The 24828-nt window shown below is 40.9% G+C and overlaps 2 protein-coding genes and 1 long non-coding RNA gene across 3 annotated transcripts; 1 reads left to right on the forward strand and 2 right to left on the reverse strand.

Moving 5' to 3' along the window:
* The first annotated feature begins 1021 nt into the window (after positions 1-1021).
* On the forward strand, positions 1022-11649 carry LOC125315375. Its single transcript, XR_007198613.1, has 3 exons — positions 1022-1034; positions 5175-5177; positions 11518-11649. It is a non-coding gene; the product is annotated as an uncharacterized LOC125315375 (long non-coding RNA).
* On the reverse strand, positions 3082-9868 carry LOC115752195 (vacuolar fusion protein MON1 homolog). The gene is made up of 14 exons (XM_048279981.1): positions 9235-9868; positions 7514-7593; positions 7357-7428; positions 7196-7235; positions 6574-6675; positions 6312-6433; positions 5794-5926; positions 5580-5671; positions 4833-4914; positions 4676-4740; positions 4166-4468; positions 3987-4078; positions 3714-3778; positions 3082-3442 (listed from the first exon to the last, which is right to left on the reverse strand). Exons 1-14 carry the CDS (start codon positions 9682-9684, stop codon positions 3347-3349), a joined length of 1794 nt encoding a protein of 597 aa, XP_048135938.1. The 5' UTR covers positions 9685-9868; the 3' UTR covers positions 3082-3346.
* A 929-nt stretch (positions 11650-12578) lies between the features above and the next one.
* LOC115752217 lies at positions 12579-13616 on the reverse strand. Its single transcript, XM_030690315.2, has one exon. It carries the CDS (start codon positions 13468-13470, stop codon positions 12934-12936), a length of 537 nt encoding a protein of 178 aa, XP_030546175.1. The 5' UTR covers positions 13471-13616; the 3' UTR covers positions 12579-12933.
* Positions 13617-24828: the final 11212 nt, after the last annotated feature.

Consider the following 24828-nt stretch of genomic DNA (forward strand, 5'->3'; position numbering starts at 1 on the left):
CTCTCACACCCCATCCCCAAATAGGCTCTTGATCTCGAAAAGGAAAATAATGTACTTTTTTTCGGTATGTTGCTCCGCGAGCAAGGAGCGAGAGAAGCAAGCGGGCTGTGATAACATTCGAATTTGTCGCCCATATAGATTAGTCCAAAACTTTTCATGCTTTTAATATTTCGACTTTTCCGGACATTCTTAATCTTCTCTAGCGTGATTTTTTTAAGACTTTATGTTTCGGTAATTTGGCTCCTGTATATGTACGGTATGTTGTTGGTATTTAGCACCGGTAAAAAAAAATTAGTACATTTGACAGAAAAAAAATCGATCAATTAAGCGTTTTCAATTTTTTCGGTAGCGTTATAAATCGAGGAAAAATAACAAATGTTGACTTTAAATGGAAGTATCAAAGCATTGCATAATTATTTATCCTTTAACGTATTTTACGTGTATTTTAGTTGTATTTTACGTTTTTTTTTTGCAGCTATATCCTTCAATTCTATTGTAATGGCTAATCCAACAATTGAAAGAAGTCAAATTCACTGTGCCAACCTAACGACAAGGACTTCGATCATCATTATCATTAATTTTATCACCTAACTCAGTCATGGGCTATAGTGTTCCACGGAAGCAAAACAGTCTTTAACTGGCCGCATTGTCCAAATCTAGCCAAGGATTAAAGAACCTGTACTTGGCGAATTATCGCTATAATGATAGATCTAAACCGCTGTAATCACAGGTTTAACAAATCATACGGAAAAAATCGCGCATAAGCCGGATTGTCCGTGGAAAAAAGCGTTTCCACAGTACATAAAACGAACCCGGTCTCCCCCGAGGTTGAATCAACCGAGACTCGACACCAAAATTAGAAAGAAGAAAAAAAACGTCACCACGAGTTTGAATTCCCTGTGGGGATTATTGACACGGATCCCCTCCGTCGGGATTAATTGCAATGGGTCGCGAGAACTGTCCCGGCTCAATAGACGGGTTGAATTCTCCAACATGGTCCGTAACGTGTATGCTACTAAGTTTCGATTTCCTTCGTCTCAACGCGATCGCGCCCAAAATTTTAATTTTTTTCGGGCGATATTGATAGCAACTAATCGCTTGGAAAAACCACATTATATATGTATATATAATGCGAGTTAACTAGATATTAAGATGTGGACTTGGGGGGGCTAATGCAAATGTGTGGTGGCCTCCACGCGCACTCTTTTTCCCTCCTACCTAATGATAATACCCAACTCAAAGCACCGCGGATTCTCCACCACGGAGACGTCAAATTACGTAAACAGCCTCCTCGAATCATTAGCGTTTGCTGGTGAGAATCACTTATTTCTCCAGGGGCTCATTCGTCAATAGCACCGGACTTTAATGCCGGGGACAAGGTAAGTGGGAAACAAAAGCTTTTCTCCTTTAGAAATCTCCGAAATCGGTGAAAGCTTTGACCGGCTGAAAATTGATGGAAATTCCCACTCGAATGGCCACGCCAAGTTCTACGTTTGGGACGCCTCACATTTTATCTTCTTTTTTATTTTTATTTTGTTTTTTTTATTTTTTTTCAAAGTCGAAGCAATTTTAAAATGGAAATTTTTTTTATGATTGAAAGCCTCGAATTTTCAAAATTATAAAAGAAAAATATTGGGATCTTTTATCGATGTCCAAAACGTACTCCTTAATATTTTCTCAAGAAAATAACACAAATGATCGTTAAGCTTTGGTTTAATGTGCAACGTCGTCCCTAAACTTTTAATTATGTTCAATATGATCCCCGAACTTTAGTCCAACGTGCAATATTATCCATGAACTTTAATTCAGTATTTAATGCGATCCCTAAACTTTTAAGCATTTTCATATAATTTAAGTTATAATAGCAACAAATAAGATTTTTCTAGCCTGCATATTTGTGATATCCAAACTTTTAATTATTTTCATATAATTTAGGCGATCGCACCGAACATTTATCAATAGTTTAGAGATTACACTGAATATGTTAAAAGTCTAGAAACGATATTACACATCGAATCAAAATTCATAAACGACATTAAATATTGGAATTAAAGTTTAGGAATGGTTCGTGTTATTATCCCTATTTTGAAGAAGGGTCATAAAAGAAATTGAGGTTCATTCAATTCAATGCAAATATTAAATGGTTTGGAACTGCACATGAAAGCGAGCCCACACGGCGCGCATATTGCAGTAATTGAGCTTGTCTGGAAAGGGACGGGGAGGGGGGTGGGGGATGCGATATTTTGGTTATTAGTCATAGAATAGGAAAAAGTATAAATGTCATAAACTTATTATTTTGATATCAATTCAATCGTAAATTATTCACTTAGATCAATTTTTTTGGTTGAAACTTAGATCAATTTAGTCCTTAACCTTTTTGCATTAGTATCAACTCGGTCTATCCGGCCAATTTTGATAGAAAATCGTTGACATAAACACCGAAAATACCATGTAAGATGATCGGCGCCGACGCGGATATTTTTTAATAATATTTTTTAAAAAAATATTTTTGATTATTTTTTTTTTTGAAATTTGGCTTTGGCCGGCCTACGACCCTTGCCGTGGCCCTCACCCAAGGCCATTGCAACCTTGAGCACGGCCAAAGCCGAAATTTCAGGAAAAAGGAAAAAAAATATAATTATTTAAAAAAAATGCTATAATAGATTATCCATGTTAGCATTCGACAGTCCTACATGGCATCGCCAACAACCATGCCAGCAATTTCTAATTAAAATTGACCGCATTGACTAAATTGATAGTAATGCAAAAAGATTAAGAATTAAATTGATACAAATGAAAGAGTTAAAGCTAAATTGATATCGATACAATAGTTTTAAGATTTTTTTGATACTTTTCCCGCCGTAGAATAGTTTTTGCATGATGATCTGGTTTTCCAATACAAAGAAATGCGTACTTAGTATCCATTAAGTTGGGAGCTTTATAGCATAATCTGTTGGATCATATCGAGGAGCAGATCGTACATGTCGATGTATTGGGTGTGGAAAACTCACACGAGTAGCAATTTCAAGAGCTCCAGGAGCACCAAACGACAATGTGCTATTTTATCGGTATCGGCCGCTATAGAACCAAAAGGTTCACTGCTATAGAAACGAACCTTACAAAAATCGGGATAACTTTTGGACACTATCGACCTATTTCCCCGGACAATTATTTTCTATGTCCAAAAGAGGAAGAGGAAAGGAAAGAGGGTACAAAGAAGTATTGCTCCCCCGAGGGGAAAAAATCGTGGGATCTCTTTAAATTACGTAAAAACTAAGAGGGAAAATGGGGAAAAGAAGAAAAACAAATAAACCTCTACAGGCAGCTTTACATAGCGAGCGATACATCACCACGAGAAAGGGCTGGCTCCCAGCAAAAAGATCTCGTTCTCCACGTCTTTCACCCATTGACATACACGATTGCAAGTCTTTATTGCCGAACCCTAAAAAATTTAAAAACCAGTCAGATTCAACGAGAACATCCTATGTGAAGACGAGCAAATATATCCTATGTGTCACACGCACACGCGCACGCACACGCACAGAGCCTACGAGAAGATATACTAAAGTCTTATCTTGTCAAGAAATCCCCCATAAGTTCCAGAAACGAGATCAATGCTAATTTGATCAATAACGACCCTGAATTCCGGTAAATGGAAGTGCAGGAATCCCTAAACATCTGGCAAAGGAAATAATATGACAGCAAAACCAAACCTTGTCCGCAAGCGGATCAAATGCTGCATAAAGTTCAAAATCCTGTGTGACCCAGCAGAGTAAGACTGCAAGAAAAAAGTAGGTAGTCATATTCACCACCAAAACATTCTAATAGAAGCTCATATCAAGCATAATATCTAAAAGATCCATCTAAATATAGCCCTTTGAATCACAAAAGTCAGCTCCTTCAACGATTTCATGACCATTTACTGCAAACATCTGCTTACACCTACATTTAGATAGATGAAGGACTAGCATTACGAGGTTCCTTACCGTAGTGTTCATCTCTTCTGAACTGAGTTTTGTGGGGTCCAACTCCTTTATCATGCATTGAAGCATACATTTTCTGGTAAGCCCTGTATAACCTGAAAATGAGCACACTCCTTAATTCCATGAATGAGAATATGAATAACACAAGTATCTAAAAAGTTGTTCATGACTCCCTATTTTACCTCTTCTGTTGTCGGAGAGTGTTGAATGGCGGAGCAAATTCCGAAGCCACATATTGGTCCAAGTATATGCTGCGGTATATGAAATGCCAAAGCCCAGCAGGACCACCAATGCCTGCATAAGCCTCCTTCAGACTTTCTTGAGAATCTGTAAATGGCCTCCTTTGACCTAACCGGGGGAGTAAAGATCCAGATCGCGGTAATGGATCAATAGGCAAGTCTTCAACCCGCATCCCACCATCTAGCATGGATCTCTGGACTTCGCTAAGAACATTTGATTTCAAAAGAACCGTCTCTATCCGCGTCCTACAAAAGTCAACTACATTTTTAACGAGGACCACAGTCGGAAGCTGCTCCTGGGTAAGGTAACTACAGATCGTATATTGAGATGAACAAAAACCCATACAAAGATGATGTTACTTGTTCTAAGCCACAAGCCACTAGCATCAAACATGTGATCAATCTAACTAAAGATGATGGGACCATACTTCAATTCATGAAAGAATGTAATACCGGCAATCTTTCAGGTGGTAGAAGGCATCTGAACTAGTTGTCAGCAACATCAAGTATGTCTCAACCTGCCCAAGAAAAAAATTATAGTCAGGCCACAAGTTGTGCCATTTACTGGGGCCCAGATCAAAGAGGCAAGGACAAACCAAGCACCACTCACATCAAGATAATGGACATAGGCATATAAGAATGCCATAGGATTATATCTCGGCAAGCAAATTGGTGAGAAATTTTCAGATGTCCTGCAAACAGAATAGAACTGAAGGTGAGAGAATGACCTCCACAATATCCATGGAACAGATCAAAACAAGACCATAAAGATGAAGAATGCAGGAAGTTGATGAAAATTTCACTTGTAAATCAGCTCCTCCCCATGACGGAAGGATTGGAACACAAGAGTCGTGTAGTGCTACGGCTCAGGAAGAAGATGCTACTTGAAATCATTAGATCAAGAATGACACAAGGGGTAGTGAAACTATCTCAATCCTATTAAGATAGGGAGCAAGTTTTCCAAAAAAAAAAAAAATTTGCCAAACAGCTATCCAGCTGGACAAGACAGATAGTGAGGTCAAAAACAGTTTAACTCTATTACTTAAGTTCACCTTGAGTTGAAAGACCAATCACAACTCCCCTAGCCATTAAGGAGTCACCAGCTTAAAAGGCTTGATTCACTATACGAAAAAAAATTGCACCCTTGTGCACAAGCATGAGTGATAGCCTGACAGGTATATGCGGCACAAATCTTCCCCAAAAAACAGGTTTGAAGTACCTCATTTAAAGTCCACAACAATCAATGTAGACACCAAGAAACACCCTACTGGAAAACTTTATATAATGGGAGCAGTTAAAGACCAAAAATGAAGATGCCTGGTTTTTTATGGACTGCAGGCCTTGCAAAAAGACTTGCCTGAATGATTCTGATGACATAACAAAATTTGACAATAGCAACATGTCATCTGGATGAAGGGATGCCTTTTGCGCACCAACAAGACTGACAACCTGCAAATGACCTCCAATCAGCTTCATGTATATTTTATCTAATCATCAACCTACAGTTTGACTATGAACTAGCCAATCTGTTAAGCATGAGCAGAGGATTCACCGAAGGACGAGGACTCCACCTTGTGCTTACACATCAATATAGCAAACAGGACTCCTGAATCAGCAATATCTTGCAGTACTGCCCCTGCAGCTTGTCTAGTTGCATAAGCAAGTGGAAGGCAAGTGTATGCATGAAGAAATGTAGCTGGGTTCCTAGAGAAAATGTTGAAAACAGTCAAATTCTGTAACATTATCCAGCACAAGCCATTTGACTGCTTATTAGATAATGAAGGAGGCTTAAAATAAACTAAAGCTATACATGTCTGAAAGAAGATTAATCTTGACAAAAGACATTTTCTCCATCTGGCTTAATTCTTTCTTTGCGAGCTAAACATTCTATCTTTAAAGTACAAAATCCATTTCCTCTTCTCTTTGGATGATTCACAGTAACAATCTAAATAGACTAAAATGCTTTTCATTTAGAGAACATGATAATTTAAGGAAACCAATATCAGAAACCTCCATGGACAACCTATAGGGAAAGCATGCAACTCTGTAAAGAATAAGAGAAAATTGAGAAGGGTGAAGAAAAACTAACCAACTGAAAGAATGGATGAGGGAAGAGAAGACAACATCTGTTCCTCCCAGCAAAGGTGTCATATCAAACTTTGGATTCTTCTCAAAGCATCTATTAACTGACTTGGTTAATATCACTATCATCTGCATCAAATTACCATCATCTAAACAATGAGTACGAAACCTTCGAGAAGACACTTATGATCAGTACAAAAGTCTAACACCAAATCCAAGCAAGTCGAATGCTAGAAATATTAAGAAGGGAGAGGAGTTGAATATACTACCTGACCATAGATAAGTTCCAACTGTCCTCTTAATGACTCATAAGGTTCTTCAGTGCAGCTGATGCAGACCAAGTAAATTGGTCCTTTAACAAGAAAAACTACCTGAAATATGAAGGAAGCTAGCTTTAACCAACCAGAGAGTGACTCTGTAAGATATTGGCCGCAAAGTATCCATAATTTGATTTATAAAAAAAGTCCTGTACAAGTTCATGACCCTACAAACAGGAACATTAGAGAACACTACAGGGCGACTACTTTTGTAGCATTGTCAAAATTAAGAAAATTCGACTTTAGTACTCTAAAGAGAAGTCTTCTATTTGGGTTTTTATGTTCCTTTTCTTCTCCTTTGTCCTTTTTTGGGTGGATGCAGAAAATGGACCTCCACCTCATAAGATACAGCACAAAGTGCGTCTCAATAAGCACAGCACAAAGTTCAGTAATCACATTCTCATCGACAGTAAACTGCAAGTATAAGCAGACACCATGAAAGAGAACACAATCCAAGGGGAGATAAAAAAGTTCTAGCTGAGTCCGATATCTGATGGCTAAGAAAGAGAAGACTACTAATAAATAAGCACCGGTTAAATCACCTGGTGTTTTCCGACCAAAAAAAAAAAATCACCTGGTGTTTTCCTGCTCTGACCAATTTCACACGGTCTCCGCTGAAAAGACGTTCATGAAGAGATATACTCATTTTCCTCCACAGTGTTGAACAACAACGAAGAGAGAAAACATTGGTATTGAATTAATAGACATGTTCGGTTGATAGCTGAGAAGTCTAACCCATTTTCAACGAAAGAAATGATGGCTTGTAATGTTGCAGAAAACCCAGCAAGCTTGTGTTCATCTCCATATCTGGAAAAAATGTTAAGATAAGTTTATATTCTTCTCCCATTAGTGAACAAATAATGACCAACTATAATAGAGCCAAAAGTGAAACCTGGAATATATCGGTTTGCCAGAATGACTCAAAATGAAAAAGTGCTTCTTCCTTTTCCTCCAAGAAATTGAGGCGTCATCCTGCAATTCATTCACAAATCCATCAGGGTTTTTGACAGCAGACAAGTTAACAATCAATAGATCAATCAAGCGATTAGAAAATGGCAACTTTAGTGTCATTCTTTTTCTTTTTGATAGACAATTTCGACTTTGCTGTCTTTATCCAAGTAGCATGACTCACAGCCAATACAGAATCCCTTTAATGCCAGTATAGCCCTTTTCCTTAATTATTAGCCATGAATAAAACCTCCCTTGATCTTCATCCTCTTTGTGGTAGTCCAATATTCACACTTTAAAATGTGAACAGTCATCATTTTGAAATAACTTTACTATGTAGAAACTAGGGACTTGACTCTTTCTGATTGACTAATGATTGCCAAGTAAATTTCAGCAGAAGCCACTGATCAAAATAGTTATTGCGATCCATTTTTCTTGTGATTGATACATTTTGACCGAAATCAGGCCATTGGTGAAATGCTAAAGTGTTAGCCACGTAGCAACGCCAGATGGCCAGGTGGAGACAATGGTAGTGTTCAGAAAATCGCCCAGGTGTCCACTATGTTAGCATTTTTGGTCAGAAAACTGGTCCAAGTGCGCCAAATGCTGTTTTCATGAAATTGCAAATAAGAAAGAAAACTCGTCCCATTTTGATTACTGTCTTAAGAGTAAGAAACCAAACAAACAAAAACCAATTCCATTATAAATCAGTATGAATTGCCCTGTTCAAGGCTCTCTAAGAAATAAAAACTTAATGCAATGAGTGAGCTGTACCACGATCTTATTGAAGAATCCACTAAATTTCAGTAACCATCTATACAGTTCACCCTTGATTTACTGTTCAGCTCGTAAAATCGATTATCAAAAGGTGCGGATCAAATTAAGAGCTCCCCACACAACACCTCTTCATTGTGCAATATTTCGTAAGGCATGCTACAAGTCTATGCCCAAACTTCATCTTTTTATTGCCAAAACATTTTTGATAATTAGCCTATTTTATGCTGGTTAATATTAGGAAAGAGCACGAGGCTAGATTACTGCACATTTGGGTATCTTCATTTCTTCTAAAGCTGAATTATGGGCTGTAGGTATGTTGAGCAAAAGAGAAAATAAACCTTTCTCTTATCGACCTACTTTTTCTTTGGGTCTCGATTTACAGCATTGGCCCATTTGAAATTTTGACCGGTAATACGACATGTTAGGTAAGCACGCAAGAGTAACTGCATCGCTATAGAAGCATAATCAAAGTGATGCCCGTTCTGAGAACATGGAACAGGTATGTCTACGGACAGCGCTCAAAATCGTCCAAACTAGTAATGCTGATTACTTTGTCAATGCCTTCTAACAATTAATTTTTTTCTTAACTGAGACTAGTGAAAGCCAATCAATGCAATTATCTGCACCTCCCAAACCAAAGCAACAAGTGAACTAGAACCACTAACGATAGTTTACATTTGCTAGAACAATGCCATATCTCCAAACCTAATGAGCAAATTTACTGCCATAATGGAGGATGTTTGAGAGGTAGTAAAAGGATCTTTCATCTCGTGATCCCATCAAATGCATCAGTGCAGGATGGAAAGAGTATGAGAAATGAAGCAACAAAAACGCACTAATGCAATTTCCACAGCCAACGGAAGTCTAAAGTTTCCACACTTACAATACCTCATCAACGTGCCGTTTTCCAGGCATCCAAGCGGCCTGCGAATCCGAGCCTGCGTCACTCCTCACTTCCTCAATCTCATCCTCCTCTTCTCCAATCCCACTCCCGCCGCTGCTACTCCCTCTCTCGCCCGCATAGCCGCTGCTGCTTGGGCTCGCCTGCGCCTCCACTTCCCCCTCCGAATTGCTCCTCCACATGCCCCTCGCCTCTCCGATCTCCTCAATCTCCGTCCCTCCCACTCTCGCGCTAGCCGAACCTCCGTCCTCGACTTCGTCGACCTCCACAGCAACCCCCTCCCTGTCGCCGGAACCCTCGGCCGCGTCGTCGTTCACCGAGCCATTGGCGAGGTCGTTCACGCGGAGCTGCGAGAACCCATCCTCGATCGGCTTCGAACCGAGAACGGGCCCCGAATTCGCGCCGGAGGAAGCGGAGTCATCGTCGGAGGAGGACATGGGCGGGAGTAGAGTGAAACTCGCCTTCTCTTGCTTCAGGAGATATTTCGAGGAGTACCTGTGTCCTGGCCTTCGATTTCAATTTCTGATGTAATCGATCGCGAGAAGAGGGAGAAACGACAGTAGGGTTTCGAGGTCATTTGATGAGGATTGTGCCTTTTGGGGTCCTCCTCCTCCTACCAGTCTCTTCCCTTTTTTGGCTCGTTGTCTTCTGCAACCGAAACCTGGCAACGGGAAGCGAAGACCAGTTGGTGGGAAGACCCGATAAACGCATCGGGTTCGGGTCCGGGTCGAGTTGTAAAGCGAGAGTGAGACGAGAGAAAGAGCCCAAATGGAGCAGTCCAAAAGAGATCGGACCGGAGAATCTGGGCCCAACCGGTTTCCTCTATTTGGAATTATCACCACGTGGTAGAGGCCAGCAGACAAAGCAGCGTCCTTTTTACACGAGAAATTTTCGACGGGGAGCGTCATGCAACACGTCATCGGCTAAACCATGGCATGCAGCCGTCCTATGGCAACTGGTAACTCGGGGCGAAGTAGGGTCCAAGCTTAAGATATTGTCGACAAAAGTGAAGGGAGCGAGACAAGGACCGGCCAAGAATGCGTGGCAGGGGAGATCGGTTTTAGAGTGAATCGATTTCCTGTTTGTGAAATCGGGAATTGGCCCACCTATTTTTGAAATCAAACCGATCATTTCGGGCTGGTTCCAAGGAACTAGCCGTCTTTTGGCAACTCGTAACTTGGGCATGAAGTGGGGTCGAAGCCAAGATATCGTCGACAAAAGTGAAAGGAACCAGCCAAGAATGTGTGGAGAGTACATCGGTTTCTTATTTGTGGAATTGAAAATTGGCCCACCTATTTTTGGAACCGGACCGATCATTTTGGGTCAATTTCAAGGTCAGTCCTGAAACTGGTGGTTCCTTTTTCTTTTTCTTTTTTTTTTGCGTTGGTTTCTTTTATTCCCCAATAGTGTGAAATTTCATACATTAAAAGAAAAATAAATAATTGACGATCTACTAGTTTTTCACTGAATTTTGTAGTCATTACTTTACTACACAGCATCATATCAATATGTACTAAATAATAAAAGCACGTGTCCAAAATTATGGAGAAATGCTCAGGGTTTACTTCTACATATATGGAAGTCATAATTCTATTTCAGTGAAAATTGAAACATAATCTACTAACTTAGAATTAGCTTCAAAATAATAACAAAAAATAAAGAAATAAGTAATATGCGCCGGTCTGTCGGCCTGGTTCCTTATGTGGAACCGAGAACCACATAGAACCGGCCGGTTCTCGAGTCGGGTCGGATCAATGCACACTCCTAATGCATGGCATCGTTTTGTGTCGTAAGTGCCAAATTAGGGACCTTTCGAACGAAGACAAGGAATGAAGAGATCGATACGCCGGCGATGGCAATCTCTCTCGCGGGCTAAACTAGAGATTATCTTTTGCGATGATGGTGAGGTCGATCATTGAAGGGAATAGCAATATTGCGGAAACAAACCGAGTCGTCGTCATCGTCATGTTCGTCAACAGTCGCGTATTGGAGCAAAGACCCGAGGTCGAGCTGCGCAAGGCTCTGCGTCGAGCCCAAACGAGCCAGCATGTTGGGCTTTTTCCTTCATGGGCAAGTACCAACCCAATCTTAGACTGACCGTCCATAAAGGCCCACCTAGAAATCTCCAAACTCTCGGAGCCCAACCTAGTCATACGGACCCCGCAGCCTACTCCTAGTCCCTTCTCCTTGTAATGCGACCTCAAAGAGTTCGAACACCCACCTTCATCCATAGAGCTTTTCTTTTTTTTTCTACAGAAAACGTCGTTCAGCTTCGATAATAGAGTCGTGATGAGCAAATTACTCGTCCATCATTGCTTGCTACTCTACCCTTAGTCTTGGCCTTACTCTCCGTTGTTGTTAGTCGCTAGCTATTCGCTATTGTTCGTTTCGGTTCTGTTTTTGGGTTATAAAAGAAGCGAGCCCAGTCAATTGACACCGATGGGTACATAAATCTTTAATCCGGACCATACAAAACCGGTAATATAATCGAAACCCAATAGGATGTCCCTTCTTCTTTTTTTTCCCCTATCCCCGTGGCAGGCTTTAGAGATTTCCGCAACCTCTTCTGCAATCAGGCTGAAGCAAAGATGAATATATTCTCTCTGCTTTTTGTCTTATGTGTTTACCAGTCGTATATGGAGCACCACCATCTGCGTCGAGCGATGCACTGGCAAATGACCAATGGTGGAACATCGAAGACCTGGCCTGGACGATACGAGCGAACCTTCGGGATTTTCATTTTTTGGTCGGTACAAAATCTGCCTGCCTGTAAAACAAAATTCGTGCGACTCTGGTCTTCTTCTTCTTCCCGCAAGACTCTGTCAGACGAGTACCCACGCTACTGCGCTTGGCAATAAAACATCCTCCGAGCGCGACAAGAATGCATCCGGTCTTTAGCTGCTCGCTTCAGCGCTTCATAATTGCAATCTTTTTTCCTCAAGAGGGTTTAGCTCCTTTTCCTACGCCCACCGTCTTAGTCATTTTCCCCTAAAAGCGATTCCAATTAATGACCTTGTTGCCCTCCCATTCACGGCATGGACTCCTCCACCGCAAAAGGAAAAAACGAAGCCCCCTCACACGATCCACGTCTCGCGCTCCTTTCCCTCTTCCCAGCGCAGAGAGGAGCCTTCTACGAAACCCCCAGGAACTTTAAAGCGCCGTTGAAAATGGGGGAGAAAAAGGGTTAAGTTGAAGGTCAAGTTCGCACACTGTAACGCGCTAAAGCCATCGAGCTCGAAGGGTCTCCATCAAATCTTTATTCTTTACCACCGTCGTGTTTCCACGTAGAAAGTTAAAGACGAAGCTCGCAGTCAGTCGAGAATCGCGTAAAAAAGAAGAACAACATCAATCAATGCGGGGCGATGGACGAGAGGGAAAACCACATAGAAATTCCATTCCAATAAGAAAAAGCCACCTCAAGAGTCAAGAGTCAAGACTACCCAAAAAACAAAAACAAAATTTGGGGTTAAAAGTAGTAAACCCCCCTCAAAGAAGTCATCGAGAAAGACCCCACACACACACACACACAAAAAAAGAATGTGGGGCCATCCGATTTGATTAGAATTTTTCATTTTACCTAAAAACGAATATTCTGTAATAAAATTCCTCCGCAGTTACTCAGAAACAGCGACGAAAGCTTGCAGCTCGCGCCCCCCGCACCCTCCCCTGACGTCTCGCCCATCTTCTCAGTCCTCGAACCCCGTCTTCTCCCAAATTGCGTTTCGGACCCTGCTCAGATCCCTCCCCTTCAGAGTCCTCCCGATCCCTTCGTGCACCGACGGCGCGATCCTCGTCCTCGCCATCTGCCTCGCCAGGAACTCGTGCGGCGGCACCCGCGCGCCGTCCTCCCCTCCCCCGCACGCGTCCTCGTCGTCGGAGTAGCAGCTGTCGTCGAAGCTGTCCCGCCGGCGGTTCTCTCGGTACTCGGCCCTCAGGATCTTCGACCAGTCCGGTATGTTGACCGGCAGCGACGACGAAGTCGAGCCGCTTCGGTCGGCGGGGTCGGAGCGCTTGGAGGCGGGGGAGGCGGATGACTTCTTGGAGGAGGAGCGGGAGGAGGAGCAGGAGGAGCTCTGGACGGGCCTGCGGAGCTCCGGCGAGTCGTAGATGACGTCCGACTCGTCCAGCTCGAACGCGGCCGAGCCGTGGGCGGCGGGGGCCGGTTCGTGGGAGAAGAAGCGGTAGTTCGCTCGATTGGCAAAGTAGCTCTTGCTCGTGGCCATCAAAGAGTCTCGAGAGGTAGTTGCCGATCTCTCTCTCTGCAAATTTTCGCTCTTCTTTCTCTCTCTCTCTGTGTTTTGGATTTTCTTGATATGATTTGATTTGATCTTGGCGAAAGCGAGAAGAAAGAGAGAAACGAGCTCGTGGTTTTGGGTTTGGACAAAGGGAGGTGGGTGTGCCCTTTAATAAAGGGTTAGAGAGTGTGTACTGTGTGGATAAGGGTGGTTCCTCCTTCTCTCTGTTCTCCGTGCGGGGGAAATTACCGAATACGCCCCCGGGGTCATGCGGTGGCGCCACGTCGGCCCTCCAGAAATCCGCATTCTCATTGGGCCGGGACCCATCCGGGAACCCGGAATAACAAAAGGGTGAGGTGACCCGCAGTGTGCTGGAGGGGGACCCGTTTGTTTTTTTTTTGGGTAAGGAAGGGGGACCCGTTTGTTCCACTTAACATAATATATAATATAAATGAATATGAATATTTAGGCGAGAAGCCCGTTGAAATACATAGGATTGACATGGACACCCCCATAATTGATCACGTAATATAATATATAATATGAATAGTATGCAAGAAGCCCATTAAAATAAACACGATTGAGATAGAATCCTGCATAATTGATTGCTGTCGATCGATAAAAGAAATAAATAAACTTTGCAACATGACGCTTCGCATACTTGTACACGAATTCCCCAATAACTAATTAATAATTAAATCAGTGGTGACAATTGCAATTCGGATGAAAAAGAAAATTACAGCATCGTGTGAAATTCATTGTTAATGAAGATTAAATTAAAGCGTTCTCACAGTTAATAAAGGGTCACGAGACATGGCATCTCGTATTCGGAATAACCTTGAAATTAAGTATATTACTCGATTGTCATGAAACGGGACAAAAGCTAGCTGAATCCTCGTAACTGGACAGATGATTCGCCAATAAACTAAAACCCGCTAAAATGAAAAAGATACTTTGAGCCGAAGCGAACGAATCGTCGTTCTTTCTTATTGAAAGGGAAGGGTGTGGACAAGATAATCGTCAAGTAGGCTCAGCGGACTCGTTTAATAGCGTTGAGTCAGTTTTCAGAGCTGGTTAGATGTTATTTAATCATTTAAACCTCGATTAAATAAATTGTTGAAGAGTAGCTCATCAGAAGGAGGAAGTTTCCATGGGAGCTTGATTGGTGCACCGCGTTCATCTACCAAATCACTCGGCCCGAGCTTGATGATGCCCTTATGAATCTATTTATACAGGTTTTTTTTTTTTTTTGGACGAATCCTTAATTAGTTAATTACGTTCATCGCTATGTCTTGTCTCCTTTCTCTAATTATGAGGTTGGTTTGGTGATTAAGACGGTCGGCGTCTTTTTCTAGCTCGATATCGCAAATGTCTCGAGATCAAGGAGCTATACACGAAGAAGAAGAAGAACTAAACAGGTGGAGATTTCAACAAATCAATCGAAAACTGGGGGATTCCAAAAGTTCAACTTAATCAAATTTAGCATCAATAAAAACACTATCTTTTTCTCTAAATCGGATTATGTAATCCAAACAGAAGACAGAGATGTTCCTCTTTCAAATTATTATGAAACGGTTCCAACTTCTAAATAATGCTTCAATCAAAAAACATACACGAGAAGTAATGACATTCGTATAGAACTTGTCTAGGTAGGTGTTAAACCATTTACTAACAAGGGACTGAACACTTGAATCCTCTTAGTTTTGAGAGATGCACGCCTATTGAATTATGGGGAATCTATCCTTGGAACTGTGAAACAAGTCTTTATAATGGACCGATCCATTTTGATTATTATCCCAAATTTTTAGTAAAAACATAAGATAATTGCACCACAAGTCCTAAAAATTATCTTAAAAGTGCAAATGAGTACTAAAATTTTCAAAAGTACAATAAAGTCATGAAATTTATCGAATTAGTACAATCAAGTCCTTCTGTTAACATCAATATAGTGAGTGGTCAATTTAGAGCAAAGAAAACTAGTCGACAAACTAGCGAAGCTAACCAGCAAGTCAAATTATCTAATTACACGTTGGAAATGAATTAGACAGAATAGAATCCTTTGTCAACAATTATTTTAGCCAAATAATCCCAAAAAGTGAAATCTTAAATCGCAAATTTTCAAAGCATATGAATTTCCTAAAGAGTATAGTTTAGAATTTATTAAGGCTATAGATAGTCCAAAAGATCAGAACTAAGAGAACAGTCTAAACTAGATATGCATGAGTTTGGTTACATGTGCAACGGGCTTGAAAAATTCTTTCACCTATGCGCATAGGAATGCCTTAGACCTTGGTCATCAAATCGATCTTTTGCATGAGATTGAGGGTTCATATATTATGGCACATGTCAAAGCAACCAAGACAGAAAGGGCTTCTAATATTCACAGCAACAATGGTGTTTCAGAGATACAAAAGAATTCTATTAGACCGTGCTACTATTTGGACTGAAACAAAAAATATGCTTTTAATTATTCTTGGAATATTTGTTAATATAGTGACGTCCTTTGAAATATAATTAGTGGTCTTTACAAGTAGACCGAATCACGAGTCCGGCGACTCATAAACTTTCCCAAGTACACTTCCGAATAGGCTTGAGCCCCTACCTGATTGGGCATGTGGTAGCTTGGCTCTAGAATTTTGTGCTTATTTTTTTCATGAGTGTGGCTTGTGCAACAGGTTAGGCTCAATCAATACAGGTTTGCACCGATAAGTAACTTGACATTTTACTTTAAAAGGTACGCTTTGAAATGAGAGTATTGTTAAGTAGTGCTTGTTGGTAGAGGTGAGCACAAGTTCCCAAAATTTAAAATCGATATGATTCTCGGTTTCTCAAGCGGAACTAAATTGAACCAAATCAACGAACCCCACTATCCTAACATAAAATTTAGGATCTAGAGTCACCCTCATCTCCCTCGGGGTGATATGTAATACTAGACATTATACGAAGCATGAAATAACGAGAGTGAGAGTGCGGATTTCAATTAGTTCGCAGCCTAGAAATTTCGAGCCTTGGAGATTGAGAGTGCGGGGTTTTATTCATCTACAGTAAGTAACAAGCTCGGTTCTAGTGGCAGGTGCAAACCGGAGATAAGGGGAGTCGGATAATTTGATAATTGGAATTTCCTAATCATTTGTATTGCATTATAGAGCCAATTCGGATCTCGATTCAATCCTTCCAATCTAATTCTCGATTTCATTGTGAAAATCAATTCATTCAAAAACCGATCATTCCTAATTGTCGACATTGTTAAGCACGCACATGATTAAAATAGTGATCTCATTACTGTCTATTCTAGCAAAACTACCCAACAGAGCCAGCATTGTTAAACATGCACAAATGAACAAGAAATTCGATTTTGAAGATTAACCGTACATAGCACGATTCGCTGGAAGAGTCGGTTTCTTAAAAGGAGCACCAAAAAGAACAAAGGGGTAAAAGAGGGAGTATGGCCCCCGTACCCTTTTCTCTAGCCCGTCTGTTTGTGCCACGTGTCCTGTGAACTCCAAAAGAGGCGACGAAGGGGAGAAGGGAGTTTTTTTCACCAGAAGCCCCGATCAGAAAACAGGACAAAAGGTGGCCCCGTGTCCTAAACGTTCGACGAGCGCGACACGTGCGTGGCCTGGCGTACGGGCACCACGTGGCGTCTCGCTATCTGGCCCCCTGATGGCACGTGAGGTGGGCCCCGTCGTGCTCGTATCCCATGCGCTCGCGTCCTCCCGCCACGTGGACCAGCCCAGGCCCCCCGGGCCCCCTCCACCGTCTCGTTGTCGTATTGACGATGCCATTTTCCCGCGATGAAAACGCTTTGAAAATTTCAAAGAGCTAACCACGCACGAGAAAAACGACGGCGCTTTTTTCTTTTGACCGGACGTGATAACCAACGCAGAGGTCCGATTACCGTCGGCGCTTTGAGATCCTGCAAATCTCGTGAACTTAATTAAACTTTAATATTTGGTCAATGCACGTGGTTCTCGATCAAAGCAATTTGCAAACCAGTTAGGTGAAATTTCGAACGATTAGTTCGTGAGGAGGAAATCTTTTGACATCTCAACACATGGTAACAGCAATTTACTGTATTGTTTGTTAAGGGAGTAGAGAAGACTAACGTAGCTACACCTCTGGGCATTAATGAGGATGTTAAACCCATTGTGAATTACTCAGCTGCTCGGTTTACATTAGTTACTAAATGCTCGAGGCTGATAAGCTTGTCATCGCAATTCCACCGGATCTCCGGAAGTCATATCATCTCTCCTTATTATACAAAGAATGTTCAAGATTCAAGATGGCTGCAGGCTCGCTCACGACACGAACACAATAGACTCATTGCTAACGTAGATTAAAACCATGGGTGTCCAAAAGAATCGGGAGCCGGTGAATACCCATCCAATTTTCAATTTCAAATGAGGAAACATCTATCCTGGACCGGACCCCTGCACATATATATTTTAATTTATATGTCTTCAAAATTCTAATTCCTAATTCTCTCGCCTCATCTCACTCTCGGCCACTTCCTTGCTTACTCATTTACATTCCATTATTCTTTGCCTTTCTTCTCCTTCCTTGTGAAATCGTCTTCATCAATAAGCTAAATCCGTTCGAATTTGGAAGCGCCGCTTGCAATTATGCTATTAATTTGAGCACTCTGATGTATAAAGATGCAAGATGTTTATGAGATGACACGGGCGGTTTACATGAGAATAATGATGTCCGAAACTGGAACATGCACTTTGTCCTAACTCCTACAAAGGATTTGAAGATAATATTATATACGTAATCTCGGTATACATAGGTTATAGATATTTAATTTTGGAATTCGTTTTTCATTTTTATTGTGAACTTTGTGACAAAATCTTGCGATGATTGTTTGTTATGTAGACCGGTTCCATAAACCCACCCAAAAATCGGACCGAACCGGTGGTCCGGTTCTCGGGCGGGGTCCGGGAACTAGTGTGCTATTCCCGTTTTCGGGGTGGGCGACTCGTCCTTGAACCGATCGCCCCTGATTAAAACATCGCCTGGCAACGGCTTCTCGAATACGAGACGAGATGTCCTCTCGACAATCACGGCGGCGCTATCCGCTTTTAAGAGACCCGTTTGTGAAATTAATGAAAAAAAAAAAGTAAATAAAAGTTGCGGAATAATTAGATGCGTGATGACTAATATAACTGGCGATAATGTACAAAATTCGGGAATACGGGAAAGTTTCGGGCGCGTTACGCAAAGTCTCGGATTCATCGGGGGTGGGCTGTCGAACGTTGAAACGAGGCGGGAATAGGACGTGGCTTCATGCTTCGCACGTGAAAGCTATATATATATATATATATTCTCTCCAATCATGTTTTCCTTGAGGCCCTCGTGCACTTTTCGAGTAAAGCGGGTCCATTCAATTGTCAAAAAATTAGGCGCAACATTTAAAAAAAAAAAGAGAGTAGCCGTTTAAGATTCCAAGATAATGCCAATGCTAATGGACTAAGAATGGTTTATTCCTTGCATCAATGCCGACATTTCCAGCTATTTATACCTCCTCTTTCCTTCCCTTTCATTAAAAAAACCTGTATATTATATTAGGAAAATGCTCTCCTGACGGTATTCTCGGCGACGATACAATCTTAACTGTAGATTCACACACTATCATCGTGTTTTTTGCATAAAGTCCTCATTGATTAAGAGATCGTACGGTCAAAAATAATTGAGAGTCTTGTCGATTTGTCAGGCTAGTAACTCCCAATTACATTATTAATCCCTTCTTTTTCTTTTTCTCTTAATTTTCATAGAAATACATACCCTTTTGCTAGAAATTCATAAAATAGTTTAGGTTGGATTGATATTTTTTTTTAACACTATCCATGCAAAGTTATATCGAGATCGTCAATGTCTCGAACTCTAAACCAAAAGGGCAATCCATGGTGACCTCATCGGCGCACAAGTCCCTTTGGATCTCTACACCAAGTTGTGCTAATTAACATTATCATCTCCTGATGATGCTCACAAGGTAGACTTCATTAAGCATTAAAATCAGCACTCGATACAGCGATGAACACTTTATGCTAAGGATATTACCGACGGTGCTCTTGGAGCATAAATTCACCCATCGAATACAGAAAAAATTGGCACTTGGTATATAATTACTTGTTTGCTTACCAATTAAGGGTAAATCTGTCAAAATGGGTCATAAATTCACCGATGCATTGTAATATGGATTTGTTATATTCAATAAATAAATCATTGATAAGTTTAATCATAATACGAGTGTTACATGAGGTATAAATGGGTTGCAAATGGGTCATTTATGGATTTAGAACTTACTTACACCCAATCAAATTCTATGACTTTTTCTTCATTTTCTCTCGCACTCGCTCGAATTCGCGCTCGTTCACTCCAAACTCTCACATTTGTTTGGGTTATTAGTTTTTCTAAATTGAATTGGATATGAAAATGATTTAGGAATATGGATCAGTTTGTGTAACCAGATTTGCATTGCATGAAAATTGGTTAAAACGGGGTATATCGATCTATTTGGGTCGGACTATTTTTGAATCGATCCGACCCACCCATTTGACAAGTCTAGTCGAGAATACTCATAGCTAGCGTTTCAAAAGCACTCATTAATAAATCAGACCTTTACTACCGAATGGATTAATCTCTTCCTGTCCTAAACTCTCGAAGGCAGAGCACTTGGTTTCTGAACAAACAAAGAAGGCAAAGAACGAAGATAGATCATCGATGGAGCAATGACTAATTAAAAGGAAGCATCCGATGCGACTTGGAGATTAACTTTAGCCTGCAAAAGAGAAGGTGCCATCTTGCATAGAAAAAAGGTCCCTCCTCCATTCAAAATGATCACTCTTTTTCGTGTTTCGTTCTAGGGCTACAAAGAGACAGGAACCGGCTTCGTCGTGGAAATCGAGATCAAGGTTCTAAGATTTGTTTAACGTTTAATAAGGTTAGTAAGATCAAAAGGAGAATATGATAAAGTCAGCTTGTGACAAAAGATAAGAGGTATAGTGCATAAGCTAAGTAATCTCATCTTTAGTCACTCCGCCCACTTTGGCTCGTTAAAAACATGGTAGCTTGTTTCTTTTTCATCAGCCACTTTGCTCCAACAGGAAGGTTAGAAAAAGAAGAATACCACAAGTTTTAAAATTTATTGCGAGATTACGATTGAGTCTTAAAGTTTTTAAAATGTGTAGCCGAATCCTAAGACTTGTCAAATTGATGCAATAAACAAGTCATTCCGTTAACTCTGTCAAACTTGACTACTAAAAATTGCTAATATGTTTTTTTGTGCTCTCTCTTTTACGTGGCGTTAAGGTTAACTAAAACACTACAACGATGTTGTTTTCATTAAAATCTCAATTTCTAACATAAATTTAGTTAATTTAGATTAAAAAAATCTACAAATTTTAAATAATAAAAATACACGCAAGAGGGCCGGGCCTTTCGTGTGTGGGCCACCGGGTCCTTAGGAGGGTCGACGACCCTTACTAGATTTGGGAGATATGCCCGAGGGCTGCGACCCACCCTCTGATTTAGGCGAGGATCGCCGCCTTTGTCGATGCCTCGGAGATCCCTGTCGGACATGGCTGATGCCCCACTAGGTGAAGGACTTGGCCCTCCTTTAGCTAGTTTTTTTTTTTCTAAACTTTTAGCCTATTTATTTGGTCGTATTTTATAGTATGTATTTTTGTTTGAAAAAGTTTTAAACTTTTTAAGCCTAGTTTAATTATCGCAAAAAAAAACCTAATTTAATTAGGATTTGATATGAAAGTTTGAATTTGGACCAAAATGACGTCATTTTAGTGCTTTAATTAACCTCAATGCCATGCGGGATAGAGGAAATAACAAAAAAACTCACTTCATCATTTTTCGTAAGCTAAATTGGATGGAATTAATGAAAATGACTTGATTATACCGACTTGACAAGTTTTAGAATTCGATCGCATTTTTTAAAAGTTTCGGGACTCAATTGCACAAAAAAATGAAAAAGAAAAAGCAAAGACACTTGAAAGAGCAAATTGAAAGCCGAGTGTGAGCGAAAGTAAGAGTAGCATTGGAAGCTACTCGCCCACAATGTATACTTAACCGATTTTACACCTTCCAATCTTAATGTACAGATATATTACTCTATGTAGCGTGTACATCATACTAAACGCGAGCCAGTCCTTTTCGACTCCTCTCCATCGAAAGTTTTCTTGTGTCCACACGAACTACATGGCATGATCGGCAAAGTTTCAAAAGGAGCCAAGGCAATGCACAGAGAATAACCGAAAAAAAGGGGGCTCTCAATTCCAGAACATCAATCCCACCGACGCCAGAATCCATGGTTGAATTTCTTGCCCCTTGAGCATCTTTGAACAATTGAATGTGAACCATAGAAAATGCGGAGGGGAGAGGGGGCGGTTACATAACAGAACAGAACAGAATAGAACAGAACAGCTTCTCTTGCATTTTGCATCTCTTTTGGCACCTCTCAAGTCTCGCGTGACAATGGACAGTGCTTTCCTGGAGGAATCGTGGCCATTTGCTCAGGGGGAAAACGCCAGTGTGGGGGCGGGGCCGAAAGGGGCAGGCATTATGCCACAACCGTTCAGCCGATGCGACTTAAGACAGTGACCAGAAAAGGGTGGATTGGAACAAATGGACAGGAAAGAAGGCGAAGTGGCTGTAACTTGCAAACTTGAGGCTCTCCAGACAGTGGCATTAATTGTGGCATCGTCCATGACCCAAAAAGTAACTTGGGGGCTTCTGATTTGACCCCTGAGTGCTTGCTTGCCACTATGTTTTTTTTTTTTTTTTTTTTTGCCCCTTTTGCACTTTGCTTCCGACCCCTTTCGCGATCCAGATCAATCAATCCCGAGCCATCGCGAATAGCTCGAAATTATCTTTGGAATTTAGGCTCAATTCGGGGCCGCCTACTGTAACGAGCCGGTCCGACGAGAACGGAGAGTGGTCGCCTAGACTAGAGGGTTTGGACAAGAAGCGGTTCCCGACAAGTTTCTAGAATGGCGATGGGAGCAAGAATGAACTGAACCCCACGTCGCCTAGGAGAGGTGAGGTAAAGTGCTATTTATGTGTGGCACTTGTCCTTAACTTGCGAAGAGGCATTTTTTCAATGTGGGCTCCGGACCAAAGTGAGCAATATCATTAACAAGTGGGATCTGGGTATAAAACCTACCATGTCAATGTCCATTTTAGCAACTCATGATCCATCGTTTGTTGGATCTTGAGTAAAGTCGTTATATCTCGCTCTCTCCAAATTAGGGTATTGCTCAGTTCTTTTATCTCTCCCCTTATTCTAAGTATAAACGTGGGCTTCCCTAAAAAAATTTGAAAGAACAGTCGAACAATTTAAATGAGAACATCCACACGTGTGCGAAAAAGAATGGCTGATCACCTAAACTGGGGCTCCATTGATTTGGCCCATTGGGCCCGGTTCAAATTACAGGTGGGCAAGTATGGGCTTTTAACTCCATTCGCCCATGTAGGCCCAAAGTACAAAGTGGTTAAATCTCGACATTCAGATAAAATGGTTGGGCCAAAGTTGGGCTGCAAATAAAGCAATTTACAATAGTCCATGTTGAATCGTTGATGTTAAATGGTGCCTTGCTCTGGTTATTGGAAATTGTTTAAGATGCTTCGAGGGGTTGCCCTTGGTTTCCGACATGTATATGTTTGTGGCATTGAATGTGTCCATCGTAGGTGCTCTTTCGCAATCTAATGAACGACTGTTAATTGGAGTTTTGTAGGTGAAGCGCATCAATTAATGTGTTGGGCATAATCACTATCAGAAAATACAACCAGAGCAAAGAGCAAAAACAGAATTTAGGGGTACTTCACGTTCGATTCGGTTATTGATATCCCGTTCGATTCTACAGTTTCAAGTTTGGTTCTGTTCGGTTTGGTTCCTACTCGAAAATTGGAAACTAAACCGCACGACACCAGTTTCACACTTTTTGGAATTGGAAACCGGATCGGTAACTTTGGAAATCGAGAACCAGACCGATTTTCGTGGCCGGTTCTGTCCGGTTTCCTGTTCTAATCGGGATTCACGCTCACCCCTAACTTCAACTATTCTTTGAAGGCTTAATTTTTATATTTATGAGAAAAAAAGGGTCATACGTATAATTGTGGGCATAACAAAATATGAAGATGATAGACCGGCAAAAAAGATTACAATAAATATCATCATCATTAGCATCGTATCCATTATCCACCGACCAATTAGTAGTTAATGGGAGAAGACTTGGGCTCGGACACGAGACAGCCGCCACTAGTAGATCCTTTTCAGTTCGGTAAGAAAATGCCCAAGTTATGCACTAAGAGATTTGATGAAACCCACCATAAACAAAATGGGGCGGTGTTGGCTTGCTTCGACTCATCATAAGAGTGCATAAAATTACGTGCGATTATAAAAAAATTCATAAATTAACTATACGGCGGTCAATTCAGTCCTAAATATTTGAAACGAATTTTAAATGAGGATTTAAAATATTCTCATTTTTTCAAATAATGGCATGAAGTGGTCAAATCCTATCAATTAAGGGCTTTGGCCGGCCGATGAGCATTTGGTCATCACAGAAAAGTAAAAGAAATCTAAGTATGTATTTTTCAATTTTTTGATTTTTTGGCTTTTCTTTTCTTTTCATTTTCCCTCTTCCCTTCTCTAGTCGGCGATGGTCGACGGAGGTCGCCCGCCTCGGGCGAGGGCCGCCCTCGCCGACATTGGGTGAAAGTTTGCATGAAAAGTTTTGTAAATTGATTTTTGTCAATGTTCGCACCAATTGTTAGGGAAAGTCCACACGAAAAGTTGTTTGAATTAGTACTCGGGCATGTTTGTACCAATAGATGTTTGATTGATACTTTGTAAACTTCGCATGAAATTTGCACAAAATTTTTTGTGAATTGATGTTTCAAAATGTTTGCTACAATTACTAGAAAAAGTTCGCATGAACAGTTGTTTAAACTAGTACTAAGGCAAGTTTGTCCCAAAAGATATTTGATTGGTTCACACAAAATGCGCCCCGATATTTTTGTGAATTGATTTTTGGGGATGTTCGCACCAAATGCAAGGGAAATTCACACGAAAATTTGTTTGAATTAGTACTTTAGCAAGTTCGCATCAAAAGATGTCTGATTGGTATTTTGGAAGGTTCGCACCAAAAGTTTTGTGAATTGGTTTTTTGGAAAGTTAGCACGAAAAATTGTTTGAATTAGTACTCGGGCAAGTTCGCACCAAAAGATGTTTGATTGGCACTTGGAAAAGTACGCACGAAAATTCTACTAAAATATGTTTTTCATAGAAGAAAAAATAAAAATTAAAAAGAAGAGAAAATAAAAGGTTATAAA

This window comes from Rhodamnia argentea, chromosome 6 (assembly GCF_020921035.1).
Source record: "Rhodamnia argentea isolate NSW1041297 chromosome 6, ASM2092103v1, whole genome shotgun sequence".
In the NCBI taxonomy this organism is placed as follows: Eukaryota; Viridiplantae; Streptophyta; class Magnoliopsida; order Myrtales; family Myrtaceae; genus Rhodamnia; species Rhodamnia argentea.

Bases quoted from the DNA above. Each gene is read 5' to 3' on its own strand.
- LOC115752195 (XM_048279981.1), bottom strand. From the start codon at position 9,684: ATGTCCTCCTCCGACGATGACTCCGCTTCCTCCGGCGCGAATTCGGGG. The intron at 5,672-5,793 runs GTGGAGTCCTCG...GGTCATTTGCAG, and splicing joins TATTGATGTGTAAGCACAAG to GTTGTCAGTCTTGTTGGTGC. The intron at 4,915-5,579 runs GCAAGTCTTTTT...TTCTGTTTGCAG, and splicing joins ATGTCATCAGAATCATTCAG to GACATCTGAAAATTTCTCAC.
- LOC115752217 (XM_030690315.2), bottom strand. From the start codon at position 13,470: ATGGCCACGAGCAAGAGCTACTTTGCCAATCGAGCGAACTACCGCTTC.